This window comes from Haliaeetus albicilla, chromosome 17 (assembly GCF_947461875.1).
Source record: "Haliaeetus albicilla chromosome 17, bHalAlb1.1, whole genome shotgun sequence".
NCBI lineage: Eukaryota > Metazoa > Chordata > Aves > Accipitriformes > Accipitridae > Haliaeetus > Haliaeetus albicilla.
This window is the reverse complement of record NC_091499.1, coordinates 22311114-22326325: the sequence shown is the minus strand read 5'-3', so window position 1 is coordinate 22326325 and position 15212 is coordinate 22311114. Positions and strand designations below refer to the sequence as shown.

At 40.3% G+C, this 15212-nt stretch overlaps 1 protein-coding gene across 1 annotated transcript; it reads right to left on the bottom strand.

Annotated features, from left to right (window-relative positions):
* Positions 1 to 2428: 2428 nt before the first annotated feature.
* Positions 2429 to 14471, bottom strand: GPRC6A (G protein-coupled receptor class C group 6 member A). Its single transcript, XM_009922873.2, has 6 exons — positions 14278 to 14471; positions 12364 to 12667; positions 9622 to 10449; positions 6552 to 6764; positions 4935 to 5058; positions 2429 to 3549 (listed from the first exon to the last, which is right to left on the bottom strand). Exons 1-6 carry the CDS (start codon positions 14469 to 14471, stop codon positions 2429 to 2431), a joined length of 2784 nt encoding a protein of 927 aa, XP_009921175.2.
* Positions 14472 to 15212: the final 741 nt, after the last annotated feature.

The following is a 15212-nucleotide window of genomic DNA, read 5'->3' as shown; positions in this document are numbered from 1 at the left end:
TCTCTAAAGATACTGTATGCTGTGTGATAGTGGCTTCAGAACACAGCTTGGTATAGCGTGTCTTTTTTCTGCCCAGTCTAGCTGGCAAATCTGTTACATCCTCTCAGCTCCACCGTTGACTGTGTTTTATGCAGAAGACCCGAGTAGCTGGAGAGGCAGACGTAGCACGTAGGACTCCTTGGAAATTCTGCCATTTGTGAGGTCTTTAGTCCTCAAGAATACCTCCGCACAGATCCTCACATTGCTGTCACCAAGCTCTGTTCCTCAAGACACTTTCCTCATTGTCCTGTAGAGGGGATTGCCCTACCATACTTAGCTTTCAACCTAAAGCACTCTGAGATCTACAGTGGAAACACTGCACAGGTGTGTGTACTGCTGCTCTTCAAGGCTAAATCGAAGTTCACGGGCAGAGGTAAGGAAATTAAGTACGCAAGCTCAATTTTAAATAACAATATGGCTTTAATCATTCCCTTTCATATATCTTCAAGACATGATACACCCAACATTTTTGAAAACAATAAATACAGGTACAACATTCGAGCCAAATTAACTTTTCTAACCAGCTGAGTGCTGACAGTCATTGTGCAATGTAAGCTTTGCTTCTCTTTTTTAGGGAGAGACTTCTGGCTGTATTGGTAGCCAAATTGCAGGAATTTTAACCGTATCGTACATAACTTGATATTCAAACCAGTATTTGCAACAACTGATGTATGAACAGCATTCATCATATAAATATATGTCCATAAACCTTCATTCTTCCAACCAGCTACAGAACTTACATAATTACTCAAATTTGTATGTAAATTGCACCCTTGCCATTTAAATTACTTTTTAAATGTCTTCACAGATACATAGTACATATATGGTCTACATGTCATGGTAATTTCATTGCCTGAGTCCATTGTTGAAATGTGATTTATAGCTATTTTTAACAAAATATGAGTAGAAAAATCATATCGATAAGGGTTACAACATATAAATAGCAATGATAGAAAAATAGATATATTGTACATAATAACACAATATGCCTGTGTAACACCAAATCTACTAAACTTTATTTTGGCCTGCCACAACATCCAGTTATTCCAGATCTAAACAGAAGCATGGACAAAACTCAGGGAATTTAGTATTATTTCACAGTAACATGGCACAGAAGTTAAAATAGCAAAGTTTCTATGGCCTGGGCTTTATGAACATGGAGAATTATTTTTCACGGTCATGGATTGGCAACATAGCTCAGCCATTTAGGGTTTGAAAAAGCTCTGTGGCACCATTGTCGAGACAGAAAAATTCCTCCTTCTCTGAACATGCCTTTTGCCTCTCATACAGAAGGCACAGCATAGCTGTACTGCTGGAGCTGCAGAGCAGAGACTCATCCCGTGCAATTCATGTCAGTTAATTCTTGTGCTATTTCTATGTATCAGAATGGTGCATTGTCATTTTCTTGTTAAAAATCAGATTTTAAAAATATGTATCAAAAAAGCTAAAATTCCCAGGATGTGCTCATGCTGATCCTGGTCATTACATTATTTTTGCTAATGAGAGGAATCAATTAGCTTTTATCATTTGTGACATTACGCATTGACATTACATGCTCAACTAAAAGGACACCTGGGGACAAATGTAGTGGGTCCTCTCTCCTCATGCACCAGAGGAGGTGCATGAGGTGAATCAGTGTATTTTCTCTGAGTATGGGGAAAAAAAGTAGATGAACACACAGATAACTACAGAGCTCCAGAGAAATTCTTTAATTTTTAGATAGACCTGTCTCTAGTTCATTATCATCCTGGTAAATACAAGGAACTTTAAAAGTTACTGCAGCACTCCTCTGGAATAAGACATGCAATTTTGGGGAGGAAAAAAAAAGGATTCACTGATATGAGGTGAAAAGGGTTACTTTTGGATGTTCAGGAGAATGGAAAGCCTATCTTAAAAGTGGAGACTAAAGGACTGGGCTTGTTTATCCCAGCAAACAAAGGCTGGGAGAGGGTTCTGTTTGATCTGTAATACAGAGCCAGGTGGGAAGAAGAGCTCCTTAAACAATTGGACATTGAAGATGCAAAAAAAGTGGGCTAAACCCATATGTTCCTGCCTTCGTGTCGGTGAGAAATAATAATTTCCTGATGCTTCTGCCTCACTCGGGGGAGTGAGAGCGCAGAAGAGGTTCCCGACGGTCTACATGATGGGGCCAAGGAAGGGAGGGAGCTGCTGAAGGGGACTGCACCTCGTGGTGCCCACAGCAGCAGGGGCTGGACTCTGTGAGCAAGGCAAACCTTGCAAATCTGGTAATGGATAACTGCTTAAGTACTGGAGGAGAAGGCATTTCGTGTGGCCTGCTCGCCTCGGGGATGCCAAAAGGAAAAAGACCTGAAAGAGAAATGGCTCCCTAAGATGGCTTTTCATCTTCTAGTACTTTAACGCTGGCCAGTCATATGCTGGAGAGTCTTTTCCTGGCCACAGTCCTTGCGGTATTTTTAGGAAGAACTTTCCCTTTTCTTAGCGTCTGCCCAGGCACTTGGAAATGGCAGTTTCCATTCACAGAGTTTTTCTCAGATTTACGTGACTCTGAGATAGTGGCTCGGGAGCTGGAAGACTTTGAATCCAAAGAAATCTGACTAACAGCAACGCTGCCTGCGCTCTTGGAGGAATATGTGTAAATCATTTTGAGAAAGGCAGATTTTGTGTTTGTTTCTTGCTTGTAAATGATGATATAGCACTTTGGAAGAAAAGTGCAGCAGAGAATTCCATAATTGGATATTAAAACGACAATGATTTCCACTGCTGGCAGGTATTTGCCAAATGTAGTTGCATAGACAGGGATAAATACAATCCACGCTATAAAGTAAATTAGCATGCCAAAGGTGATGAATTTAGCTTCATTGTAGTTCTCCGGCAACTTCCTACCTTTAAAGGCAAATATGAAGCAAATGAAGGCTAGGGCAGCGATGTAGCTCAACATAATCCCAAAAGCCACAATAGAGCCCTCATTGCACTCCAGAATTATTGCTCTTGGGATGGAGAAATTTTGCTTTACAAAAGGTGTCCTGAATATTAGCCAGAAGGTGCAAATGATAACCTGAATTCCAGTGCAGGTGACCACAGTGGGAATAGGTTTATACACGCATTTCAGGAAATTCTGCAGCTTGGGATCAAAGCTGAAGGCTAGTAAAATTTTTAGTGACTTTATTAAAATACATGAAATGCAGAGTGCAAAACTTATGCCAAAGAGGGCTTGCCTAGTTTTACACTTGAATTCTGTGGGTTCATCTATGAAGAAGACGGTGCTTAAAAAAATTAAGAAGTGACTGAAGAGAATAATATAGCAGACAGTTAGACCTCCAGACGCCTTTACAACCGGCGTGTTCAAGTTTTTAGTAAATATTACACTAATTGACAAAACCAACACAACCCCAAAAGCGGAGAGGAGGAGGAGGAAAATAGCAAACCAGTCAGTCCAGGCGAGGAAATGGATTGTCTTTCTGTAGCATGTGGTGCTGTTGACAGGAGCCCAGTAGGTTTTGTTGTTACATCGGTAGCAGTAATCCATATCTGAAAGCAGAAGACGGGAGGATAACTTAGAAACCCGAAGTAAATAAACTGCAAAGTGGATTATCGAGGCTTGAGATACAGGAGCCATGTGGGAAGAGATGCTAAGGGGAATAGACAGGGCTGGTTCCTTCCCACTATTGCTGTCGCCGTCCAGGTGGAGGAGCTGCAGGGGAGCGGTGGCAGAGGTGACAGCAGTGGCAGAGGTGGCAGAGGCAGAAGGAGCAAAGGACGAATGGGTGCCAGCTGGGAGCAGGGGCTGCCAGCAGCCAGGGGCAGGGGGGGACAGGGAGAATGACCAGGGTCCTGAAAACTGCCTTGGTCATCGCTGAGCGGTGATACATGTCCTGGCCAGAGCTCTGGACAGGCAAACCTTAACTGAACAATGGCTTGAGATGAAATCTATTATCTTACAGAAATTTGAACTATGTTTCTTTCATCTACCTATCCCAGCAAGAAAAATCCTCAACTTTCTCTTTACAGTCAGCTTTCGAAATGCAGCAGCAAGAATAAACATTCCTTTAGATCATGCTTTGAAAGGTTACTTTTGCTTTAAAATTCCTATCCTCTGATATGGAGAAATTTCACAATTATTTGAATTAAAAAGATAAAATTGAATTTCCTTCTGCTCTCAGGATATTAGAAGTACATTGTACCCCAGATTTCTTAATTCCATCTCTCTCCTCCATATTTAATTTCCCCCTTTAAAAAACTTTGCTCAAGCCTATAAATGACCAGTGGTAAAGCACACATCAGATTTGATATTAGAAAATATTACTGTACAGTCATATCAAACTTTGCAGCATTCCCTGGCAAGCTAAAAAATATGCTGGTAAGCAAAATACATAACCCTTGAACTTCATAGACTCATAGAATGGTTTGGGTTGGAAGGGACCTTAAAGATGACCTAGTTCCAACCCCCCTGCCATGGGCAGGGACACCTTCCACAGACCAGGTTGCCCAAAGCCCCATCCAACCTGGCCTTGAACACTGCCAGGGATGGGGCATCCACAGCCTCTGAGCAACCTGTTCCAGTGCCTCACCACCCTCACTGTAAAAAATTTCTTCCTTATTGAACTGGGTGTACCGCAGAAGGAGGGGGAAGCAAGGCTCTATTTTAATGAGAGTCAGTCTCACTGATAAATCAGCCAGACTTTCCATCCTAACAAAGAATAATGCTAGTCAACTGGAAAATCTAATTGCTTTACATTTGGTCTTCTAAAAAGCATTTAAGTTTTATAGGCTGATCACTCATATTTGGGAAACTGAGCATAAATATTTCAATCCCATTCCAAAGTTATACCCAAGGTTACCAAGGCACATTATACCCAAACAAAACAATTGTATTGATGTCTAAATAAACCTTTATTTGGATCACAATTCCTTACCTGTTTGATTGCTGTAATGGTTTTCTGGGCAGTAAACACACTCGTAGCAGCATGTGTGTGGACTTTCTGTAACCTTTTTCATCTGTCCTGGCCTGCAGTGCTGGGAGCAAGTTGACTGAACCTTCTGCAGTGTGCAGAGAACAAAAAAAAAAAAAAAAATCAGCTCAGGCACAACTAACTACTAAGAAACATTAAAATAAACCTCCAGTAATTCTGCAATTTTCACTCTCTTTTTGTATCTAACGTATTTTAAGGAAATCTGAAAACGATGCTGAAAAAAAGACTTTGTAAGCCCCATGTTTATTGTATTTTCTTCACCCAGTCAGCAAGTGACAGGATGGGGCATTATCTACCTGATGATTTTATTTTTTGGCCCTGAATGCCAATCAGTGGAATTGTCTGTACCTTTAAAATGCAGATCAAAGTGTCTCATCCAGCTTTGAACCTGGAATTTAGACTGCTGAGGCTCAGCTCCAAAGAAAGCCCAGAAGCATCTGGTGGGGGAATTTGAGCGGACTACTTCACAAGTGAGATCCTGAAACCCTGCTTGGCTGCTCCGAGCCCGGAGCAGACACCTGGGCTCGGGGGAGACACCTTGGCGGGTGCGCTGCACTGCAGCTCCGACGTTCCTGACCCTCAGCAGCTCATCCCTGGGTCATGAAGCACGACTCTGGGGTGTGCGATCAGGGCCTTCTCCCGAGGTCTGAGTTCAGGTCCTCTTGCCAAAGACAACTTTTTGTAAAATGGAGAAGCGGTCCTGAGGGACACTGCTATTTCTTCTCCTTCCAAGATGGTGCTCACAAGGAGGTGGAGGCATGTCCTTGCCACCCTGGGCAGTGCCACAAAGAGCAACAAGATCTGAAGGTTTTCTTCTGTCCTCAGCCTTTTCTGGCAGCTGAATCCACAGGCTGAGACTCGAATTCAGCCCACCTAGTAAGCAGCCTTTCCCTGTCCCATTAGTGGTGAATACTCTGCAGCACAGAACTGCACAATGAACGAAGACCTCCACCCACGCACAGAGGACAGATTGTCCACCTGGAACTGGCCAAGGCCACCCACTAGTCCTGCCAACACCAATGCCGGGGCTCCGGGTGGTACCACCTGCCTCAGACTCTGGTAGTCATGCTGAGCCCAGCTCTAACAGGAGCAAATAATCAACAAAACTTTTTTTCTTTTTTTTTTTTTTTTTTAAACAGTAAAGTCAACAGATATGAGTCTTCAAAGTCAACAGATATGAGTCTTCATGTACAAAATAAATGGTGGTGGTACATAAGACGGGGGGCTTTTTTACATGGTCATTTTTTATTTTAAAACCCCTTTTCAAGATTCTGGAGTAGCATCCTTAGCACAGACATAACTTCTTATTTCAGGAAACCTCCTAGGAGCATTCTGAAGAAATAACTCAATTTCAAATCACTGAGCCTGCTTATAGGCTAACATGCTTTTCAGGGTGCATGAAAGTGGTCAAGTATACCCAGAGAGGGTTCTTTGTTCTAAAAGGAGAACATGAAACCACAAGAGAAATTTCTAGCTGACACATACTTCAGTTGCAAATATTGGAGGGAGAAAAAAACATGAAACAAATTTCACATGTTACGTCAACAAATTAAAAGTTACCTTTAAATCCAGAAATTCTTTTTTTTTCTCTTCATCCTTGAAGATAAAGTGACCTTTCTCTGGGTCATATTCTGCCATAGTGGTGATTTCCATGTGGCCATCAATTTCTTTCCAAAGAAGTACATCGTAACTGGTGCTCATATCTCCATTGGAGTCAAACTTGATTTCTTTACCATCGTCAGTGACTGTAACTTTTTTAAGTTCTTCAAGGAGCTGAACATATGTATAAGGAGCGATAACATACATCAGTATCATGTCAGTGTGATAAAATCAATAGTTTAACATCTGTATGATAACATCAAGATAAAAAATAATGTTGCTTTTTAGGAGTAAAAGAAAACTTAAAATTAAAAGTCATCTTTATAACTGTTTAATTTGAAGTCCAACACAGAATTACATTATTCAGACAATCCTGTTGACCTTAAAAATCTATTAATAAAAAAAAAAAAGCATCATTTTTTAACTCTATGCAATGTGTACAAATACTTATGTTAGTATTTTTTTGCAGCCTTGGAAATTTTGGTATGATGACAGGAAAGAAAAGATTTTTGCCTGCAAGAACTAATGGCCTTTTGGAACTCCCCTTCTTGTAAAGAACAACCGTGAGTGATGCTCCTGTTGTTAATTTACTGTCACCAGAGCTGATCTGGGCAAGATTTGCTTCCAGAGTAACCTCCTGCAGCGTGTCTGGAAATATCTAACGCTGTTTTCAGCTGTGACCCAGACTGACGTTGTGTGTTGCGAGGCGAGACTCAGAACTGTTAAACGAACAATGCACGCCAGTTTGCTCAGATGAAGTGATCAACAGCACAATGGCAATAAACAGCAAGGCTGTATTTGACAGATCGTAGGAAATATCAAGACAAACATGCTTTGATAAGGCAACTATCCAGCTTCATATTGCAACCCATTCTGTTCAACAGGGAGAAATTTCTGTCTCCCTCATCATAAACAGCCAGATCAAAAAGTTCTGTGTGAATCTAGAAAAGGACAGGTTAAGGCACATATAACCCACTCCCAATTCATGGGGAAACCATAAAAGGACTTTCATTAGCTGCCATGATTCTTAACTGAGGCAAAGGCTTTATCCTTTTGCAGGCCTAACGATTTTTGGTGACAGGGATTAATTAACAAGAAAAAACCCCAAGGTTTTGGTGAAAGGCTGAATTTAACTGCCCTTTGAAAAAGCACACTCTTAAATGGATCCATTTGTGATATTTGTAGCACTTCACGAACACACTGACAAGTATATTACTTCAATAGGCTTTGGCAAATATATGTATATAACACATCTGGTGTCTATAACATGTCATTTTTTCATGTATAACATGTAATTTTTTTGAGAGTTCATATACCCTCACCACATCTCTACCAATTTATGAAGAACCGGAGTGTGCTTCTAACCAATATTGCATGCGAGTTGGATGTTGCATAGTTGTGTGGGACTGAATAGGAATTTTTTAATTGTATATATTCAGGCTAGTAATTTAATCTTTCTCTTCTCCACTTTTCCAGTTTCTCTAACAATAAGGGAACAACAGAGCTTTTTGAATACGTCTTGAGATTCAGACAGAAGGGGCTAATAATTAGCAACATTTTGATGTAACTAATGGTTATTTTTGCAAAGTCTGTAACACCAATGACTATCGTTTCTCTGTATGTGGAGATGTGTGATATGGATTAGTTGCATCCTAAGCTTTATATATATATATATATCCATTTCTAGAGGGTTTAAACTTACTATAGAGGAAATGTATTATGAAAACAACACAGGGGGAATAACTATCTCTTTCAGTTTTTTTCATGAGTTCTTAGCGTCTTAACAGGACTTTTAATTTGGGTGGTTTGGGATTTAATTCAGCAATGATGTAAATGCAGCTCCATAAAGTTGCATTCCCTGTAGAGCAGCCCTGCATTTGTCCCATTTGCATTTACAAATTCACGTAAGAGTCTGATTGTTACTGGTTTGTTTTTTTTCAAATCCCTTATCTTGGTTTGACCTGCCCTGACCTAGGATAAGAGGTCAGAGCAAGTCAGAGTGCTTCAGTGGTTGTTTGACTTTTAAATGAACTTTTGTTTAATCTTCTGAGTAAAAGTGTGTAAAAGTGAATACTCCTGAGCAGGTTCTTAGGTAAAAGGTCAGGTCAGGTTTACTTGTCTGATTTTTCCCTCTTCTTTTCCCACCCAGTAGTGTTTGATAACAAGTACCTCACCCATCTTAAAGATTGTGTCTAATTTTTCTACCAGTCATTTTGGTATAAATCAAGATCAGGCAGAGGAATAGCCTGTTGCTTTTTAACTTTCAAGTAAAGATTCATTATAGAGGAAAATACCTGAATTCAGACAAAGCAGAGACAATGGTGAGAGAGAGAGGAAAATTGAAACACTTTGGTGAATGTTCCTATCCTGCAATATCCCCATCTCTCAAGAGCACTCATCGCTGTGTTTGCAGCAACAGGACCAACCACTAGTAGCTGAATAGCTGGTAAGTCAACTGTAGATTGACTGTACGTTTTATTCTATCCCATGAGTAGCTAGCAAGATGTTCCAGCACGGAGCCAACAGACTGGAGCCTTCATCCAAGCTGGTGCCTACTCTGTGTGCTCTTTGAAGGTGATGGGGGAAGTGATAAGGTCGCTAATGAAGCCCAGCAGCTAAAGAGCCCTTCTGCACCTGTGGAGTCAAGCATTTACAGCCATTGCTATTGTACCCATGAAGGAGGAGATGGTGCGTATGTAGTTACTCACCATCAGTTAGGTATCTCTATGTGAAATGTAATAATCATTCTCTATCTACAGCAGAACACAGCCATGGCTTAGCACCGGGAACTTCTGCAACTGCATGTGCCAAAAAAAGGGAGACAAAACTGGAGTCTAGTTCTCATTGCTGCAGCAGTTAGATACTGCTGCTCTAGCACATAGTCTGTGATTTCAATTGGTGAAGAAAAGCAGGAACAGGAATAAAAAGTCATTTAGTAAAAGAACCAATCTAGTAAATTCAGGAATGGGGGAGGAAAAATGAGATGAAAATGATGGGGAGAGAATGAGACCTGAAAGAATTAACATCATACCTCCCAGGGAGTGAAGGCAGAGGGATCCTTGCAGTTTCTGTCTTTGCACTGCCCTTTAATGGCATGAGCAATGGCATAGATTGCAAGTATAGTACTATGGATAAATCCCGATTCAATGTTAGCATTCAAAAAACCGTCTCTCCAGATCTGATGTTTATTCTCAACATTTTGCAATAGATCATCTTGGGACTGGTTTGAAATGCACATTTGAAAATCATGATATTCCAGGTGTGCACAGACTGACAAAAGCATAATATATTCACGTAAAAACATGTTGTTGTCAGTGGGCTTTTCATGAAGGTTTCTCAGAAAGTCTTGAAATGTGGAGATATCTCCGCTTTTAAATCCAAATCCCACAATGGTTCCCAGCTGTCTGATATTGGGAATTGTACTGATTTTGACTGCAGCTGACCAGTTATCACTTGCAATCCAGATTTTATTTACGTTCCTCTCAATTGCCTTCTTAAAGAGTCTGAGCACGTGGACCTGTCTCATAAAGACAACAATAACATTTACTCTGGTTTCCTTGACAATCTTCTCAACTGCGTGATCAACTTTTGTGTGAAAGCTGTTGTCAGAGAGATAGGCAGGCAGCATTTCTTTAAAAGCTATGCAAACGTTGTTTGCCATGGCCTGAACCCCAAAGCTCTCCAGAGCGAACCGCCCGTTGTCATCATCAGTGGCTATTACTCCAATCCAATTCCATCCAGACTCACAGATCAAGTGGGCCATTGCTCTTGTCTGGTGAAAATCACTGGGGATAGTCCTGAAGAAAGAAGGAAACCGGATTTTGTCACTGAGGATTTCAGCTGATGATGCAGGACTGACCTAGGAAGAGCGAACAATTCAGTTACGGAGGCAGTCTCCTCCAAGGGACACCAAGAGATCCAAAGCTGCCATGATTGCTCTTCCATCCCGCCTGACCCAGGCTGCCTTCTCCTGTGAGTGAGCATCAACAAGGTGCAGCCAAATGGGGCACGTTCCCTCACCCTGCTCTTAGGATGCAGGCTCATGCCCAGTACCAGTTCCACTATTTTCATCCTCATCCATATAATTACTTCAGTGAAGGTAGAGTATAAAACCTTTCAAAATGGATATGACAGTTATGCTGGTATAAGGATTTTGTTTTACTCTGTTCAGATACCATCAACATCCTATTGAAAACAATATTTACAATTGGAAGCATCAGCTATTGTTTCAGGAGTTATTCAAATTGCTAGTACTCTTACATTTTGCAGTATTTTTCTATCACTGAGTATGTTAGCATGGCTCACCCACATATATATTTTCTCTCCAAGATTTAAGTATTATATTTTAAAAGGATCATTAAGTCTGTTAGAAGAACCTCCCAGAAAAACAAACAGTAACCAATATTACAGAATGCTATAATTCTTTCATATAAAAGATTTATTGCCTTTTTCCTGTGAATGAGCCAGAAAAAATGTAAATGGAACATTGTTATTTAAATGTCTCTATTTTTAATCCTTTTCTATTTGTTTGTAGGAGCTTTTTTTCCTACACTTATATTTACTACATTGCTTGACAGTTCTTAAAATAATAAATCTAAGCTTTCCAAAATGAGAGTCACCTGTCTGGAGGGGATACCAAATCTTACTGGCATCAGAAGATTACAGATGTTATTGATGAGAAAAATCTGCTGGGTCACCTTTTCCATCTCTACATCCCAATGCAGATTTGTTTCATCACTTGCCTTTTGATTACGTTCAAGTGTGGTGTTTTAATTTTCATACTTACTATAGCTCCTGTGGTAGAGCTGGAGGTCATAATTACTTCCTATCATTGCAGAGGAAAAGATCCAGTTAGAAGTTATGTTTAGTTCACATTTTATGTCTTTTCCACATGCTTGGTTACTATGTTGCTACTTTGCAGTGCCGTAATTTATGTCAAATTGCCAAGCCCAAGGTGCAACACAGGATAGTGTGGAACTGGATCTCCTTTATCCATGTTGGTCCCAGCCTTGACCCCAACTCTCTTGCAGCGGCAAAAGTAGAAATGCAAGCACTGGCCTAAGTACAAGTGTTGGACTGCACTAGTCCTAGAGAGGTCAGAAATAGAGAAGGGTGTTTTAGGAAGGACCAGTGTGGATCTAGACAGTTGTGTTCTTTTTCTATAACTGCTTGAAGAGTAACAGGAGTAAAACTGTGTTTTAGAGCAATATTCCTCACTTCCCTGTCATAGTTATAACAGACTCCAACATCTCATCTCTCTCAGGCAGGAGAGAATTTCCAAATTTCTGGCCAATTTTTATTTGGGTTTTTTTGGTTTTGGTTGTGGTTTGTTTTTTTTTTTTTCAACTTGAGATTGGGTATTGTCTTATTCACCACCAGCCAGGCGAGCGGGTGTGACTTTGTTGCCTGAACAAAGTCCTTGAGTGTCATCCAAGGCATGCTGGACCAACTGGCACAGCCGTGCAGGAGTGACTAATGGCACTGCTAGGCTGACAAGAGACCAGCATCATCCTGAAAGGCATGTGCCTTTCATCACTCGGAGGCACGTGCCTTGGGCATATAAAATAGCCCTTACTGCCTTTGTTTAGGCACGTGAGTCAAGCCGTCCATTTGGAGCTCAGTCCCACCCCTCCTGATGTCCTCAGGTTGAGCCAAATCCTGCCCTGTAGCAAACAGTTGGCTTTTGCAATCCCTACGATCAGTGTCACACCTTTATTCTAAGCACGGTAAATTTGACCCTCTGTCCAAAATGAAATAATTCCCTCAAACCTACCTGTGGGATTAGTTGCAAAGCCAACAGCCTTGAAACTGCCATTGACACCTCTGAGTAGCTGGCTCCAGTGACTGCCTTAACTCTCGGGACGTAGTCTGAGTAGTTACACTTGAACTCTACAACATCCTCAGAAGAATTGAATTTAGCCAGGAACCTCAGAGCAGACGCCATGGCTTTTGTAACTTCTGCACAAGTGTCATAGATTTCGTAGCCCAGAGTAACTCCAGATAACAGCGTTGAATTGTTGATCGTTTCAATAGCATGTATCATTGCAAGTGTCTGAAGAAAAATTTGAATTTCGAAGCTGTCAAACACAGAAGTTTTGTTTTAGAAAAAACATCGCTGGGAACAAGGCTGAAGCAAAGTCTGTTTTGAACATATCCCTTAGAATCTGACAACTACTGAAAAGAAGTGATGGATAGTATGTTTTGTGTGATTTGTTTGGGGTTTAGTGTACAAAAGATTAGAAACCGTATATTTTTGTCTCACCTAAATGGGAGATTAAGCAAAATAAACACAAAACTTAAAATATACCTGAATAAGAGTGTTTTTCTGAAAAAGAAGCAGGTACTAAAAAATTAATTTTCATGTTACATGCAAATTTGCAAGTGATGTCTTCAGGAAGCATCTGTCAAACGGAAGCTATTCCCATTTACATCATCTGCTCAGTAAGCTTTTTAAAAAACGTATTTACTTTCATCAAAAGCATGAAACAAAGAAAAGAAAAAACTAAATATTTCACAATAGAAGAAAATATTTCAGTGGTTGAGGTCTTCTAGTGGTTGCATCGACGTTCCTAAAATCTTCTCTAGACCTGATGAAGTTAGTACAGCTATTCCCCTTATCTCCAGTGGATATTATAACAGATGCTTAATCAGAAGCTATCACAAAATGTCTGCTATACAACCAACCCTCCTCTCAGGCAAGCTTCTCTGAATTTTACAGCTCTTGCTAACTAAATTAAATTTCAAAGGGACCTGAGACAACTTATGACTCTGTAGAAAAATAATGGAAGACTGACAAAATTATGACTTCAACATAATTTTGAAATAAATCCAGATGGATACATGCATGCCTAGCTGATTATTAGATTCAGGGATTAAGTTGCATGTAAAATTCAAATAAAATTTGAGGATTTGCACCTGTATTAAAATTAAAGAAAATGCATATTTGGAATTCCTGGGCTTAGGTAAGCTGTATTATACTTAAAGTGAAGTTCTTCACCAGGTTTCCTTTGCATTCTTTCCAGAAAAATGGATGTTTCAAGCACAGTAGGATTTGGAGCCAACAAAATAAATATTCTGATGCACAGTCTGAAATTGAATGCATACATGACATGGTGTTTATATATAGTCTATCCTGTAACATAATGCCACAATTAGAATACGAAGTGTAATAATTACAGTAACTATAACAATAATTACAATCTAGTCAGCAAAAGTACTGTTCTAGATTAGAAATGAGCTGCCCTGTGAGGTGGGGGACATACTTTAGTATGTGCTTAGGTAAAATGGAACAGTCTGCCTGTGTTCAAATCATATAGGTGCAACTTCTTAACAAATAATGAACAACTGCACAGCAGAGTACTTCAGACATAAAGCAACAAATTAGCATTTACATGGAAATCAAATTATTTTTCAGCACGAACGTCCAGGTCTATTTGATTATATATGAAGATTGAAATAGGATCAAACGCTCATTCCCTTCCTCAGGCAACCACAGTATTTTTTACTGTAACTTTGCCATACTTTGTCATCCTGTTTTAATTTATGTGCAATTTATGTGATGTCCAAGGTCTTTTTAAAGACTAAGAAATGCAAGAGAACCAGATTTTGTTGATCTTGATATAAGAGGTACACGCCCAATGTTAGTGATCTCTTCTTTGCTATATATGTAATTTCCAGTATTACTCACCCAGCACAATTCTGAATTACTGGCTTGATGGGATATTCTTCTGGAGGCAGCATTTCGCTATGAACTGCAAACAAGCCTCCAATAACAATGTCCCCCGGAGAACTGGCACCCACAGAGTCGTCAGTATTCTGGCAAGAAAAAGCCATATCAGTGCTGATCACAAAGCAGGGGATCAAAAAGCTAACGAATGCCATGTTTCTGTTTCACTTGCTCACTACCAGCTTTAAGCCAATTAAGCGAGCTGCAGGGCCAACAAGGGCTCCTATGTCACCTATAAACAGCAGCAAAGGAAAAAGGCTGCACTCAAAAGTTAGTCACAGCTCATAAGGTGCTTGTATTTGCTTCACTGGCTGAGGCTATTTTACTGAAGATACTAAAGCAACGCTGTCACATAAAATGTAAGGACGCAGGGGTGTGAGAGTGAAGAGGGAGGGAGAAACATAAATGAGTTTAAAAGGAAATGTTGGACATAAAATCTGTTCTGCTGTGTTCAAAGTTTATTACACCTTATCTGAAACACATGGCAAATATTTTGGTATAAATTTGGGCTTGTCTTGAATACCTTCCAACTGAGTGCAGGGTGCAAAGAAGCAATCATGTTATATGGTAATGATATTGCTGTGATTGTATTTTAAGGGTCTGGTCCAAAAAGTACTGGAAAAAGACCCCCCCGCCACAGCGTGCTTTAGATCAGAATTTGGTCCAAAAAAACCCAACCCAAAACTATCAAAAGACTGCTTTTTCTCTCAACCCTTTTCTTATAGATTTTAAAAGCCCTGTATAAAAATGGTTTGGATAAGCTAATATTCACGGTTCTGATGCACACGCAGCTCCCAGGGACTTCAGTGGGCTTTGGATCACATTCTGTATTTACAAGCCAGGCCATGTCTGCTGCTGGTTGATCTGATAAACACAGAACAGTGGGAAAACATAGT